This window comes from Trichomycterus rosablanca, chromosome 8 (assembly GCF_030014385.1).
Source record: "Trichomycterus rosablanca isolate fTriRos1 chromosome 8, fTriRos1.hap1, whole genome shotgun sequence".
In the NCBI taxonomy this organism is placed as follows: domain Eukaryota; kingdom Metazoa; phylum Chordata; class Actinopteri; order Siluriformes; family Trichomycteridae; genus Trichomycterus; species Trichomycterus rosablanca.
The window spans coordinates 38,727,125-38,742,715 of NC_085995.1; the positions used below are offsets into that span (position 1 = coordinate 38,727,125).

Genomic DNA, 15,591 nt, shown 5'->3' on the forward strand with positions numbered 1-15,591 from the left:
TTGCCCTTCTTTACTAAGCACCCTCCAAAAACATGCTTTTGTGCATTTGGTTTATAGAGGAACTCCAATTCCCAGCTGACCACAACTCTACTGATCGATTTTGGGATGAATTGGAACTTTAGTTGCAGACAAAGCTCTTTTGTTCAACATTGAATATATGTTTGTGTTTTACAATAGGTAGAACTACTGTGGTGTGTGTGTGTGTGTGAGTATTACTGCAGGTAGAGGACTGTGTGTGTATATGTATCTATATGTGTGTGTGTGTGTGTGTGTATTACAGGAGGGGGAAGACGGGACTATATATATATATATATATATATTGTGTGTATTACAGGTGGCGGTCCTTACGTCAGTGTCGTGTGTATAAGTGTGTGTATTCGTGTGTGTGTGTGTGTATGTTGCAGGATGTGAGGGACTGGGACAGTTAGTACATCAGTATCACATGTGTATATACAAATGTGTGTGTGTGTGTGTATGTGTATTACAGGACGTGAAGGACTGGGACTGTTTGTACATCAGTGTCATGTGCGAATGTGTGTGTATGTCAGTGTTGTGTGTGTGTGTGTGTATGTGTGTGTGTATTACAGGAGGTAGAGGTCTGGGGCGGTCAGTATGTCAGTGTTGTCTGAATAAGTGTGTGTATTTGTGTGTGTGTGTGTGTTTGGGAAAGTCTGTTCATTAAAGCGTGTGTGTATGACAGGAGGTGGAGGACTTGAACAATCTGTACATCAGTATCACAAGTGTGTAAGTTTGTGTATATACCTGTATACGTGTGTGTGGGGGGGTGTATTACAATAGGGGGAAGACAGAGACAGTCAGTACATCAGTATCACAGGTGTATAAGTGTGTGTGTATATACAGTGTATCACAAAAGTGAGTACACCCCTCACATTTCTGCAGATATTTAAGTATATCTTTTCATGGGACAACACTGACAAAATGACACTTTGACACAATGAAAAGTAGTCTGTGTGCAGCTTATATAACAGTGTAAATTTATTCTTCCCTCAAAATAACTAAATTTACAGCCATTAATGTCTAAACCACCGGCAACAAAAGTGAGTACACCCCTTAGTGAAAGTTCCTGAAGTGTCAATATTTTGTGTGGCCACCATTATTTCCCAGAACTGCCTTAACTCTCCTGGGCATGGAGTTTACCAGAGCTTCACAGGTTGCCACTGGAATGCTTTTCCACTCCTCCATGACGACATCACGGAGCTGGCGGATATTCTAGACTTTGCGCTCCTCCACCTTCCGCTTGAGGATGCCCCAAAGATGTTCTATTGGGTTTAGGTCTGGAGACATGCTTGGCCAGTCCATCACCTTCACCCTCAGCCTCTTCAATAAAGCAGTGGTCGTCTTAGAGGTGTGTTTGGGGTCATTATCATGCTGGAACACTGCCCTGCGACCCAGTTTCCGGAGGGAGGGGATCATGCTCTGCTTCAGTATTTCACAGTACATATTGGAGTTCATGTGTCCCTCAATGAAATGTAACTCCCCAACACCTGCTGCACTCATGCAGCCCCAGACCATGGCATTCCCACCACCATGCTTGACTGTAGGCATGACACACTTATCTTTGTACTCCTCACCTGATTGCCGCCACACATGCTTGAGACCATCTGAACCAAACAAATTAATCTTGGTCTCATCAGACCATAGGACATGGTTCCAGTAATCCATGTCCTTTGTTGACATGTCTTCAGCAAACTGTTTGCGGGCTTTCTTGTGTAGAGACTTCAGAAGAGGCTTCCTTCTGGGGTGACAGCCATGCAGACCAATTTGATGTAGTGTGCGGCGTATGGTCTGAGCACTGACAGGCTGACCCCCCACCTTTTCAATCTCTGCAGCAATGCTGACAGCACTCCTGCGCCTATCTTTCAAAGACAGCAGTTGGATGTGACGCTGAGCACGTGCACTCAGCTTCTTTGGACGACCAACGCGAGGTCTGTTCTGAGTGGACCCTGCTCTTTTAAAACGCTGGATGATCTTGGCCACTGTGCTGCAGCTCAGTTTCAGGGTGCTGGCAATCTTCTTGTAGCCTTGGCCATCTTCATGTAGCACGACAATTCGTCTTTTAAGATCCTCAGAGAGTTCTTTGCCATGACGTGCCATGTTGGAACTTTCAGTGACCAGTATGAGAGAGTGTGAGAGCTGTACTACTAAATTGAACACACCTGCTCCCTATGCACACCTGAGACCTAGTAACACTAACGAGTCACATGACATTTTGGAGGGAAAATGACAAGCAGTGCTCAATTTGGACATTTAGGGGTGTAGTCTCTTAGGGGTGTACTCACTTTTGTTGCCGGTGGTTTAGACATTAATGGGTGTATATTGAGTTATTTTGAGGGAAGAATAAATTTACACTGTTATATAAGCTGCACACAGACTACTTTTCATTGTGTCAAAGTGTCATTTTGTCAGTGTTGTCCCATGAAAAGATATACTTAAATATCTGCAGAAATGTGAGGGGTGTACTCACTTTTGTGATACACTGTATATATATATATATATGTGTGTGTGTGTGTGTGTTACTGGAGGGGGAGGTCGGGGACTGTCTGTACATCAGTACATCATGTGTGTAAGTGTATATATATATATATATATATATATATATATATATATATATATATATACGTATATATATATGTGTGTGTGTGTGTGTGTGTGTGTGTATTACAGGAGGGGAAGAACTTGGACAGTTTGTACATCAGTATTACAAGAGTATAAGTGTGTGTATATACAGTATGTGTGTATGTGTGTGTGTGTGTGTATGTGTGTTAGAGAAGGGGGAGGACGGGGATAGTCTATACATCAGTATTACAGGTGTATAAGTGTGTGTATATACGTGTGTGTGTGTGTATGACAGGAGGGGGAGGACAGTCTGTACATCAGTATCACACGTGGATAAGTGTGTATATATATATATATATGTGTGTGTGTGTGTGTGTGTGTGTGTGTTTTACAGGAGGGGGAGGACAGGGACAGTCTGTACATCAGTATCACACGTGGATAAGTGTGTATATATATGTATATATATGTGTGTGTGTGTGTTACTGGAGGGGGAGGACGGGGACAGTCTGTACATCAGTATCACAGGTGTATAAGTGTGTGTATATATGTGTATGTGTATGTGTATGACAGGAGGGGGAGGACGGGGACAGTCTGTACATCAGTATTACAGGTGTATAAGTGTGTGTATACGTGTGTGTGTGTATAACAGGAGGGGGAGGACTTGGAGAGTCCGAAGCGCAGTATCAGGGACAGCGGTTACATCGACAGCTGGGAGTCGGAACGCAGCGAGTCTCTGTCTCCGCCGAGGCATACGAGGGACGACTCGTTTGACAGCCTGGACTCCGTTGGCTCCCGCTCACGCCACACGCCCTCTCCGGACGGCCTTTTTGCCCGCTGCTCCAGCGATGGTGAGCTGCCACCACACACACACTCACACACAGTATGGGGTCAAAAGTTTTCTCTGTTGGACAAACAATTGCTTGTAAGTACAAAGTACATGGAACAGTGGTCTCTGCCAAGGTTGGTAAGAAAACCTAAACTGTCACTTTAGGCTAGAGTCTGAGTCAAGTCACGAGTCTTTAGACTAGAGCGTCGTAACATCGTAACTAATGTTAACACATGCTGACACTAGCGACTCTTGTTGGACTCGAGTCCCCAACTTTACCCGGTGGTGCTCTGATAAACGCTTGCCTATCTGTTCTGCTTCTCTCAGCCGCAGGTTCTGGTTTGGTTATATCACAGTATCACATGTGTGAGCCTCCACCTGGTGCCTCCGTTATTAAAAACTGATGTTCCGTGCTGTAATTTATTGTTTTATCGTTCTAGAATTTGATCCTTATTTTTTAGGTTTTGGCAGATCCAGTTATTAACACGACTTATAGAAATGACATCACACAGTAAAGCCAGACACGGACGGAGAGGAGATCTGTTATTCACATCTGGTCAGTTTGAGTCCGGGTTCAATTCCAAATGTTTCCGTTGATGTGAGATCAGATATTATGATTTTTTTATTCTCTTATTCTAATAAAACTTCAAATCAGAGAGAGACAGAGGAAGAAACTGGAACAGATAAAGGAAACTTTCAGTCAGGGTTCAGAACAGATTCCACTGCATTCCACTACTTTTCTGTAGTTATAATACAATACAACTGAATGCAAGAAGGTCCTGGGTTTGATCCCTAGGCGGGGCGGTCCGGGCCCTTTCTGTGTGGAGTTTGCATGTTCTCCCCGTGTCTGCGTGGGTTTCCTCCGGGAGCTCTGGTTTCCTCCTACAGTTCAAAAACATGCAGTCAGGTTAATTGGAGACACTGAATTGCTCTATAAGTGAATGGGTGTGTGTATATGTGTGTGTGTGTGTGTACCCTGCGATGGACTGGCGTCCCGTCCAGGGTGTTACTGTGTGCCTTGCGCCCATTGAAAAGCTGGGATAGGCTCCAGGTTTTTGTAAACACACACACACACACACACACACACACACACACACTACTCTTAAGTAAACAGCATGTAGAATATGAATCTATGACGCCCCGGGGCTCAGTGAAATGTAATTGCTGAGTCAAAGCAGTTAAAGCCAATGATGTACAACTCACAACACACACACACACACACACACACATCCATGTTGCTCTGCCAAGTGCTCATTCATTCATAGGAAGCCACAGCAGCCACTTCCCTCACCGGCTTATTTCATGTACCTATCTGTCTGTCTGTCTGTCTGTCTGTCTGTCTGTCTGTCTGTCTGTATATCTATCTAAACAAAGTGAAACTTTACAATTTGCCAAAAGTAATGGGTCAAAATTGAACCACAATGCTGCAAACAGGGTTTCCTACTATTGACCATATTCCTACTAGAGTGAAGGCCGTTGTGATTGCACAGTTTGGGGTGGGTGGGTAAACTCCGTACTAATACCCATGGTTTTGGAATGAGTTGAGGTGTCCATATACTTTTGGCTGTATAATGTGTTGTGTATTTTCTGAGTATCATAGATTAAATAATCATGGCTGTGAATAAAATTGCTGTAATTTGAAAGTTTTGAAGCTTGCAGTTCTTCTGGTGTGATTTCTGTTCCATGCGGACAGTGTACGCTCGCCGCTGCGCCGCTTCACATGTGCCGACTTCGTGAAGACTTAATGAAAGCCAGGCAGACTCATAAACAGCTAAAATTAAAATCAGGACGTAATTAGGCTCCCAGCAGGATTTTACGAGGCCAAATTGGGCTGAAATTGAGGTGGAAGAAGCCGCTGATTACAGTGAAAGCTCAGGTGGAATGTTTCAATAAATGAGTGTTTACTCAAAACAGAATTGGTACTGACTGACCCCACGCTCCCCAATCTGCTGCCCATTCGAGTTTATCCAGCCTGTAATTACACAACCAGAGTGTAAACAACTAAACAGACCCAGATATCTTCACCCGCCACACAGTTACTGCAGAGGATACAAAGTTTGTGAACCCTTCGGAATGACCTGGATTTTTGTGTTAATTATTCCTAAAATATGATTATCATCATAATAAACAAATACAATCAACTAATAACACAAACTGTTTCATGGTGCACGGTGGCTCGCTGGGTAGCACTGTCGCCTCACAGCAAGAAGGTCCTGGGTTCGATCCCCAGGCGGGGCGGTCCGGGTCCTTTATGTGTGGAGTTTGCATGTTCCTCCCACAGTCCAAAAACATGCAGTCAGGTTAATTGGAGACACTGAGTTGCCCTGTAGGTGAATGAGTGTGTGTATGTGTACAGTATGTGTGTCTGCCCTGCGATGGACTGACACCTTGTCCAGTGTGTTACTGTGTGCCTTGCGCCCTTTGAAAAGCTGGGATAGGCTCCAGCACCCGCCCCCCATGACCCTAATTGGATAAGCGGTTAAGAAAGTGAGTGAGTGAGTGAGTGAGTGTTTCATGGTGATTCAGATAATTCAGATTTTTTACAGTCTGGGCTGGACAGGTATGTAACATTCTGGGCTCATTTTTTCTCCAAAAGCCGGGTGCAAACTTTTATTTATGACATTAAACTTATTTATGACAGCGTGGGCTTTAGAAAATGTGCTCTTCTTGAACTAAATCTCTGTGTGTAATGCCAAGTTCACACTATACGGCGTTCCAAGTCGTCAGATGGCTGTACAGTTCACACTACACGACTGATCGGCGATAGGGGGTCACACACTACACCATCTACCACCATGAGGAATTGCAGGCGGGTCTGTCTGGTCTCCCAAACTACGTTTTGTCATGGAAACACACACTAGAACTGATGAGGGGTTTAATGATACCAGGTCCAAAAATGCACGTCACCAAGTAGCGAGTGATCTGAGTTGTTTGTGTGCTGATGTGCAGCGTAAAAGCAAAGAGGAAAAATAAATGAATTTGATTGGATTGAGCTACGTGACCAGCAGGGAGCGTCTGTTCTGTTCTGTAGTGAGTTGGAGGTTAATAAATATTTTTTGCAATGCAGTGTGGGTATTATGGTTTGTCGCGAACGATAAGGTCACAAATACTGTAAAGCTTGTGTGTGTGCTGATGTATTCTGATAGAAACTATATTAAACCCCTGTCCCACATTTTTACACTCCTCCCCTGCGTTTCCCCTCACCCCGTATCCTGCGTTGTCTCCGAGCTGCCACATCTAGCGGTGATCAGGGCAAAAATCGTGTTGTGTGGACTAGACATAAACCATGCTGTGATCAAAGGAAAATGAAGATTTACATGTAGAATTGTGATGGTGGCGTAGTCTTTACCCAAAGTGGATTAGAATTGAGAATGTTTTCATTGCAAGCATTTAAGAATTAAGTGCCTTGCTCAAGGGCCCAACAGGGCCCAAGTGGGAAGCCGTGGGGCTTGAATCAACAACCTTCCAGTTACTGTACCTTGTGGGTCTGGGTGGGTTTCCTCCAAGTGCTCCGATTTCCTCCCACAGTCCAAAGACATGCAGTCTGGTTAAGTGGTATATAAAAGCACACACACTCACAATGGTTGTGGCAAAGCACCTGAACCTCATACTTAGGAGGCATGTCCACATACTTTTGGCCACATCATAGAAGAACTATACTAATTCTAGACCACCAAATAAAATTGTCATCAATTAGGGCTAATTAAGGTTAAATAAAGTCGGGATGAGTTATTTAAGCGCTGGGCTGGATGGTTACCTGGAGCTGCAGATCCTACCAGAGAAAAGCTCAGGAGGTTCTGGACCACATGTGCGTAGCATCTTGCTAAAGAATGTTGTTTAAGGATAGTTGATCTTCAGAAATGAATCACTGTTGACCCAGGTGCTTCTTCTTCTCAATATTTCTTTTAAACATGAGCCAGGATTTAACTGATGCCAGTCTGAACAGGGTGAGATGACGTTTACACACATTTGTGAGGCATGTCTTACTGAGCTGTTCTTCGGGGGGGGGGCAGCACGGTGGCTTAGTAGGTAGCACTGTCGCCTTACAGCAAGAAGGTCCTGGGTTCGATCCCCAGGCGGGTCGGTCCGGGTCCTTTCTGTGTGGAGTTTGTATGTTCTCCCCGTGTCTGCATGGGTTTCTTCCAGGAGCTCCGGTTTCCTCCCACAGTCCAAAAACATGCAGTCAGGTTAATTGAAGACACTGAATTGCCCTATATGTGAATGGGTGTTACTGTGTGCCTTGCGCCCATTGAAAAGCTGAGTGAGTGTTCTTCAGGGCAGCACGGTGGCGCAGTGGGTGGCACTGTTGCATGGGCAGACAGGGTCCTTTCTTTATGTGGAGTTTGCATGTTCTCCCTGTGTCCCATGTGGGTTTTCTTCCAAAAGTCCAAAGACGCTCCAATTGGAGCTATTAAAAATTTTTATTTGTGTATGTGTGTGTTTGCGCTGTGATGGACTGGCGACCTGTCCGGGATGTTTCAAGCCTTTCATTCTCTCAATGATCCAGACCCACTGCAACCCTGACCAGGATAAGGCAGTGGTAAAACAGACAAGGAATAAATGAATGAACTGTTTTAGTGACTGAATAACTGAAACACACCTCCTTGTCCAAAAAACATGAAAATATGACAAAACTATACATACACCAACTTACCCATTACTGCACCCATTAAAAGTACATGGAACAGTGTTCTTCTGTCAAGGTTGGCAGGGAAACCCAAACTGTCACCATATACTTTTAGAAAATCTGTATAGGAATCATCACACACTGGTCTGCTGTGAATTAGAACCTGTTGGACCATGTGGCACCATCTACAGTCTAGTCAGCTGTCCATTACCGTAGGCCGAGAGACGGTCTTGCAAAAAAACAAAGATGCCCCCCTGTTCCAAAATCGAATCCTTGACGCTCGAGGGTGATTTCAGAGTTGAGGAACAAGTAGGCCTGGGGTCAGCCTCTAAGTCTACGGTGATTGATAGGGAGTATTTGGCATGTTCTCATTTTCACAAAACCCTCAAGCCTCACATCTAAATACAATACCCTGTTATGCCCTGTACGTTTGTGTTTGTCAGGTCGGGGCAGCGACTCGGAGTGTGAAGTCCCCCTGAGAAGGGTCCCGGATATACGCCGCGATGACATGCTGGCTCGCCGGACGTCATGCAGCGAGCCGCGCACCGCCGTACCCTTCAACCAGTACCTGCCCAACAAGAGCAACCAGACGTCGTACATGCCCGTCCCACTGCGTAAACAGCGCGGCGAGCGAGACGAGAACTGCAAGAGCTGGAGCAATGCCACCTCACCTGTGGGAGGAGAGAGACATTTCAGGTAACCGCTGGGTCACATGGTACAGAAACGGTTTTACATATCTTGGATTTTGGTCGTTGTGGTTTGCACACTTCAATCACTGACTGATCAGCGATATAGGGGGTCACACACTACACCATCTTTCACCAGGAGGAGTCGCTGACGAGTCTGTTTGGTCTCTTAAATTACGTTTTGTCACGAAAACAACCGTGAGAGTGACGAGGGTTTGTCAGTGAGACGATTGATTATTTCAGATAAAATATCCAAGTTGTTTGTTCGTGGTAAATAGATACTTTTGCCATGAAAGCGTAGCTATGATGATGATGATAGTTTTACATGGACAATAAGGTCACAAATACTGTAAAGCTTGCGTGTGTGCTGACATTTATAATAGAAACAAATTTTTCCGGTAGAAAAACATTTTTCCTTATAGACCCTGTTGACGTCTATAAGCTCCTCCTCCGGGTTTCCTTTCACTGCCTATCTTGAGTATTCATTGGCTGTGTAACGCTATATGGGCTATGACGGGACAAGAGGGGCGGACACACACGCAGAGATGTTGAATCAAAAGAGTTTATTGATAACAAAACACAAAACAGGTAACAAGACAAGACAAACCTAAAATACTAATCTAAACATAAATGAGCAAAGCTAATACTAATCTAAACACACAAGAACAAAGCAAAAGCTAAACTAAATGCCAAACATGAAACAGGAACCTAAACCCTAAGCTAAGCTAATAACATGGGACAAGACAGAATCACTAAACAAACAAACAAAGCTTAACAAGAACTAAACTTAAGACAAACAGGAACAGAACTAAACAAGGCATGAGTAAGACTGACAAACTGACTAATGCCAAGTTCACACCACGACTTTCCAAGTCGTCAGGTCGCTGTACAGTTCACACTACACGACTGGATCTCTTGTAATCGGGAGTCTTTCAAGTCTGTGTGTATTTCACACTACACGACTGATCGGCGACAGGGGGTCACACACTACACCATCTATCACCAACTGATGTCCAGCGTAAAAGCAAAGAGGAAAAATAAACGAATCTGAGTGGATTCGGTTACTCGAACAGCAGGGATTGTTCTATAGTGAGTTTGAGCTTAATAAATATTTTTGCAATGCAGCGTGGGTATTATGTTTTGTAGAGAACGATAAGGTCAGAAATACTGTAAAACTTGTGTGTATGCCGATGTATTCTGATATAAACAATTTTATGCCCCAGTCCCACCTTGTTACACTCCTCCCCTGCGTTTCTCCTCTTGCGTTCTCATTGGCTGTTCGATACAGCACTCATTGCCAGTCGGGCAACTCAGATCCAGATATCTGACATGCTAGAAATCTCGCTTCGGTCGCTGAGCGCTCGGCGAGTGCTCGGCAAGCCGCTCGGATCGAGTTGTTGAACAGTTTACACATAGTGATTGAGAGCCGAGTTTTGATAGCCGAGCGAACGCCGAGTTTCTCCCGAGCCGGCAAATCTACCGCCGACCAGTCGGCGAGCGAAAATCAGGGCAAAAATCTTGTAGTGTTAACTAGGCATAAAGCAAACAAACAAAGGCTAAACAGAGCTAAACTTACTGACAGAAAGACAGACCAAAATCTCTGGCTAAGGTAAATTAATGGCAAACCAAACCGACAGGACCAAGTCAAATCAAGATAGTCTCCAACCACTGTTTCCCAGCTGCCTTCTTTCACAGCTGGAGACCTTTCACAGCTGGAGACATGTGCTCCTGGAGAGGTGGGCGTGGCAGGTGCACCTGAGTTCCAGGGTCCAGGAGCTCATAGAGGCTGGAATCGTGACAGGCTCAAGTTTGCTCGGATTTTCTCGCTGACGGTCCTGATATTTAGCATGCTGGATATTTCTCAGGACTCTCTGAATTGTTCAGTTGTTAAACAGTTCACACAAAGCAATTGAGCGAAGGCCGATCGTGGCTCAAATCGTGGCTAAAATCATGTAGTGTGAACTTGCGTTATAGAGCCAGTTTGAGAGATGAGCTTTAGGATGGCAGAACTGAAAAATAAAGGTAGTATTTCATCATTTTGGACTTTTATTAGACATTTCGACATTTTATTGGATGTCTAGTGTTTTTATTGGCAGGCTGGTCAGTGCAGGTGTGTTGTACACCAAAAGATTTTCTGGGACCGCCTTGGCACAGGTTATGATATTATTCTTACACTTTAGACAAGGATACGGATGTCAAAAGATAATCTTTTTGCTTATGGGAAATTCAATGAATCCATGATGTATATTTTTTATTTGTTTTTTTTTAAAGAGGTGCACTGGTGGTTTTGAGCTACATCACTTGGTCTGAATCAGAATCATTTGTAGTCATCGTCCATTGACCTCTGCACCTTTGAGGTGGACGAATCAAATATTTATCCGTCCTCAAAGACCCAACGTGGGCTAAAGGTTCTTCAAAATAGACTGATATGACATCACGAGAGATCTCACTCAGTCACTCACACTTTCTTAAACCCCTCATCCACTTAGGGTTGTGAGGGGGGATGCTGGAGCCTATTCTAGGTTTTCAATGGGCACAAGGCACACAGTAACACCCTGGACTGGGCGCCAGTCCATCGCAGGGCAGACATACACACCCATTCAGCTATAGGGCAATTCAGTGTCTCCAATTAACCTGACTGCATGTTTTTGGACTGTGGGAGGAAACTGGAGCTCCAGGAGGAAACCCACACAGACATGCTAATAGCCTATTGACTTTCCCATCACATGTGATTCCCTCTAGGCTCACCGAGGCATCCTAGTTGTAGTGAGAACCACTGTTGTACACCTACATGCTTGAGATCTGATGGCTCTGTAATTCAGTGGGTGGCATTTTACAGCAATTCTGACTGATCAGCTCATAATGGAACATTTACACCGATGAGGCATAACATTATCACCACCTTCGTAATTCTGTGTTGGTCCCCCTTTTGCTGCCAAAACAGCCCTGACCCGTTGAGACATGGACTCCACTAGACCCCTGAAAGTGTGCTGTGGTATCATTAACTTCTTCAGCAGTTTGAGCTACAGTAGGCCAGCCTTCGCTCTGACCCAGTCGTCTAGCCAGCACAATCTGGCCTTTGTCAAACTCGCTCAAATCCTCACGCTCACCCATTTTTCCTGCTTCTAACATCAACTTTGAGGATAAAATGTTCACTTGCTGCCTAATATATCCCCCCCACTAACAGGTGCCGTGATGAAGAGATAATCAGTGTTATTCACTTCACCTGTCAGTGCTCATAATGTTATGCCTGGTTGGCGTGGTGTATGTCCCAATAAACATGATCAAAGCATCAACACTTCATTGGTGGCAACTCTGTGGTGTTTTTCCTTTAATTCGTCACTCATCTCTGAGTGTAACGTGTGGCTGATGACGTTTTCACCGCAAACAGATACAGACGTTGCAGGGAAGCTGGATTTGATTATTTTATGACCTGTTTCATTTCTGTCACTGCTTTGCTCTGCCAGAACATTTAGACTAAAAAATCGCTCAGTGAAGCTTTTACCTCGCCAAAACATCTAGGTGAAAAGTTCTGCGATGGTCTGTCTATTATCGTGACGAGAAACAGGCTCCATAACCACCGCCAAAGCATATGTTGAGACACAGCGCCCCAGACAGCACGCCCCCACGTCCCCAAACAGCCAGCTTTCCCTCACGTCTGGATGATTGGAGAATAATTTGGGAATACGTTTGGCACTACTGTTCAGGAAAACGCTCAGCAACATGGCGGAGATTAAAAACAAAGGAGAAACGTGTGGGCGAGTTTCATTACTGATTTAATACAGAAGTGATCTGAGCAGAGCGACCGATGGTGCGGCTGATGGAGAACACATGTGTACAGTAACTGACTGAAGCCTGGAATCGGAAGGGTCCAGTTTCTTCCCGAGTACGCAACTGAGTGTGTGTATGCAGACAGATCGACCAAATGAGAACTCGAAACCAGCGGCGTGCTTATATTTCTACACTTGGTTCTTTTTTTGGAACAAGCTTGTAGATGCATTTTGTGTTCGCCCAGTAGACGTTTGCACTATTAGGATTTCTTTGACTCTTCTTTTTTCTCTTTCTATGAAGGAATTTATGAATAAAAATATTACAAATAGGCTTTTTAGCTGGAACATGTGGGTGATACTGTGAATTTGACTTCACCAGAGGATAAGTGGTGGACACGCACCTCTTTTTTACCCCGTTGCTATTACCAAACTTAACAAACAGTGCCCTCTTAACACCCCATCTGAGCACAACAATGTAACATAAGGGAAATAATAGCTTTTGTTAGCAAGATTATAGTTAAACATTTAGTACAAGTGCAAAAAGTGAAATACTGCTGTTATTTTGTACCACATGTGCAATACCATCACCTTATACACTGATCAGCCATAACATTAAAATCACCTCCTTGTTTCTACACTCACTGTCCATTTTATCAGCTCCACTTACCATATAGAAGCACTTTGTAGTTCTACAATTACTGACTGTAGTCCATCTGTTTCTCTACATACTTTGTTTGCCCCCTTTCATGCTGTTCTTCAATGATCAGGACCCCCACAGGACCACCACAGAGCAGGTATTATTTAGGTGGTGGATCATTCTCAGCACTACAGTGACACTGACATGGTGGTGGTGTGTTAGTGTGTGTTGTGCTGGTATGAGTGAATCAGACACAGCAGCGCTGCTGGAGTTTTTAAACACCGTGTCTACTCACTGTCCACTCTATTAGACACTCCTACCTAGTTGGTCCACCTTGTAGATGTAAAGTCAGAGACGATCGCTCATCTATTGCTGCTGTTTGAGTCGGTCATCTTCTAGACCTTCATCAGTGGTCACTGGATATTTTTGGTTGGTGGACTATTCTCAGTCCAGCAGTGACAGTGAGGTATATAAAAACTCCAGCAGCGCTGCTGTGTCCGATCCACTTATACCAGCACAACACACACTAACACACCACCACCATGTCAGTGTCACTGCAGTGCTGAGAATGATCCACCACCTAAATAATACCTGCTCTGTGGGGGTCCTGTGGGGGTCCTGACCATTGAAGAACAGAGTAAAAGGAGGTTAAAAAGTATGTAGAGAAACAGATGGACTACAGTCAGTAATTGTAGAACTACAAAGTGCTTTTATATGGTAAGTGGAGCTGATAAAATGGACAAGGAGGTGGTTTTAATGTTATGGCTGATCGGTGTATGACCATGAGCTTGTTGTTTAAAAAACAAACGGTATTAAAATAATCTGACCTATGTGTGATCTTTTCAGCTAGAAAAACAGCCGCACTTCTGAAAAGGCTTCTCACTTTGTCTGTGGGAATTTGTGCCCATTCAATTTGTATTTGTATGGCTGGGTGCTGATTTTTGTCAAGAAAGCCTCTGTTGATGTTTCAGTTCTTTTAAAAGCTGTTCACTGGAGCCGAGGTCAGGACTCGAGGTCCAAACACATGCATTAGGTGGATTGGCTCCTTTAAACTACTCGTAGTTGTAGTTGAACAGGTGTAAGATCCCACCATGCTCTGGTCATTATAAAGTGGTTAGTGAGGATAAATAAAGGTGGCACCGCTAGCTATTATTACACAATAAATCTGAAAAATCAAACATTTTATGCATTAATGTGGGCAGAGATTAATTTCATGGTTCTGTACATTTCTCTCTCTCACACCCACACACACACACATTACATTCTCATGTGGTTTTTCTCTCTCTGTCCTAATAAATACAGTCCAACTCTCACCATAGACACAAAATCAAAAACACTTTCACCAGGAGGAAGACGGAAACGGGCAGGCTTCCTGTGTTTCACCCTCGGCATAGCTGCGCTGGGCTGAGCTGGGTTTGTCCTCTCAGAGACAATGTTAGGAAGATATAACGTGACCCTGCAGTCCTGTGATCAGAACAAACACACACTGAGTGATGTAACGCTGGAAGTGAAGGAGTGATGTTACATAACCATGGACTTAAGATCACTGCTAATGTGAGCAATGTGAGCTTTGGAGGACACTGGGTTCCCAGCAGCTTAAGTGGGCCCAGCTAACTTAAACCAGTTTACTTTTACTAATGATTTGCATATTTTGGGTCACATTCAGAATTGAGTTTGGTTTACATAGTGACAATATGTATGTTTTTATTTTATTTATGCATTTAGTCTTCCGCTGCTGGAGACCCCAGTCACATCCGAGGAGGGTATATTTGCCTGACACACGCTCTATCCACTGATAGGCGCAGTCCACTGACCCCATCTTATTCGCCCATACTTTGGTGGATTTGCTCTTGTGACTCGCACGCTGATCTCCGCGTTCCTCCACTTCTGTACAGCTGCCTCGGGCTTCTAACCAGGGTCCTTAAACAGTGTAGAAGACCCAGCTCTGTTTTTAGTCTGGTCTTTTCCCACCCAGCACACTGTAGTGGCCAATTTTTCCCCCCTTAACAGGTACTGTGGTAGTTCAGTGGTTAATGTACTGAACTAGTAATTACAAGGTTGCAGGTTCAAGCAGGTTCAAGCCACACATCTGCCAGGTTGCCACTGTTGGGCTCTTGAGCAAGGCCCTGAACCCTTAATTGCTTGGATTCTATATGGTCACAGTTGTAAGTTGCTGTGGATAAAAGCGTCTTCCAATTGCTGAAAATGTAAATGTAAATTTTTGTCTGTTGCAGGCACTGCCAATTGTGCCTGCTAGGGGGCGCCCGTCCAACCGGTAGCAGAGCTTAGATTCAAACTCGGGGAGTTCGGAGTGCCAGCACTGGTGCACTAGTGTAATATCATGTAATATTATGCTGTGCCACCAGGGTGCCCACATAGTGACAAATTTATACCAAAGTTAAAAATATCAGTATCCACGATTTTCCTGAACTTTGACCTTTCCCATGATTCGTAGCCAAAGCCGGTTT

General features: G+C 44.3%; 1 protein-coding gene across 4 annotated transcripts in view; it reads left to right on the top strand.

The window, feature by feature from the left end:
• The window catches only part of limch1b (LIM and calponin homology domains 1b), a 109,265-nt gene that overhangs the window by 61,342 nt on the left and 32,332 nt on the right, over nucleotides 1-15,591 (top strand). For all 4 annotated transcript variants that reach the window (XM_063000871.1, XM_063000869.1, XM_063000873.1 and 1 more), the window contains exons 7-8: nucleotides 3,227-3,425; nucleotides 8,474-8,726. In XM_063000871.1, coding sequence (XP_062856941.1) covers nucleotides 3,227-3,425; nucleotides 8,474-8,726 — 452 coding nt within the window. The remainder of the gene's footprint in view (nucleotides 1-3,226; nucleotides 3,426-8,473; nucleotides 8,727-15,591) is intronic.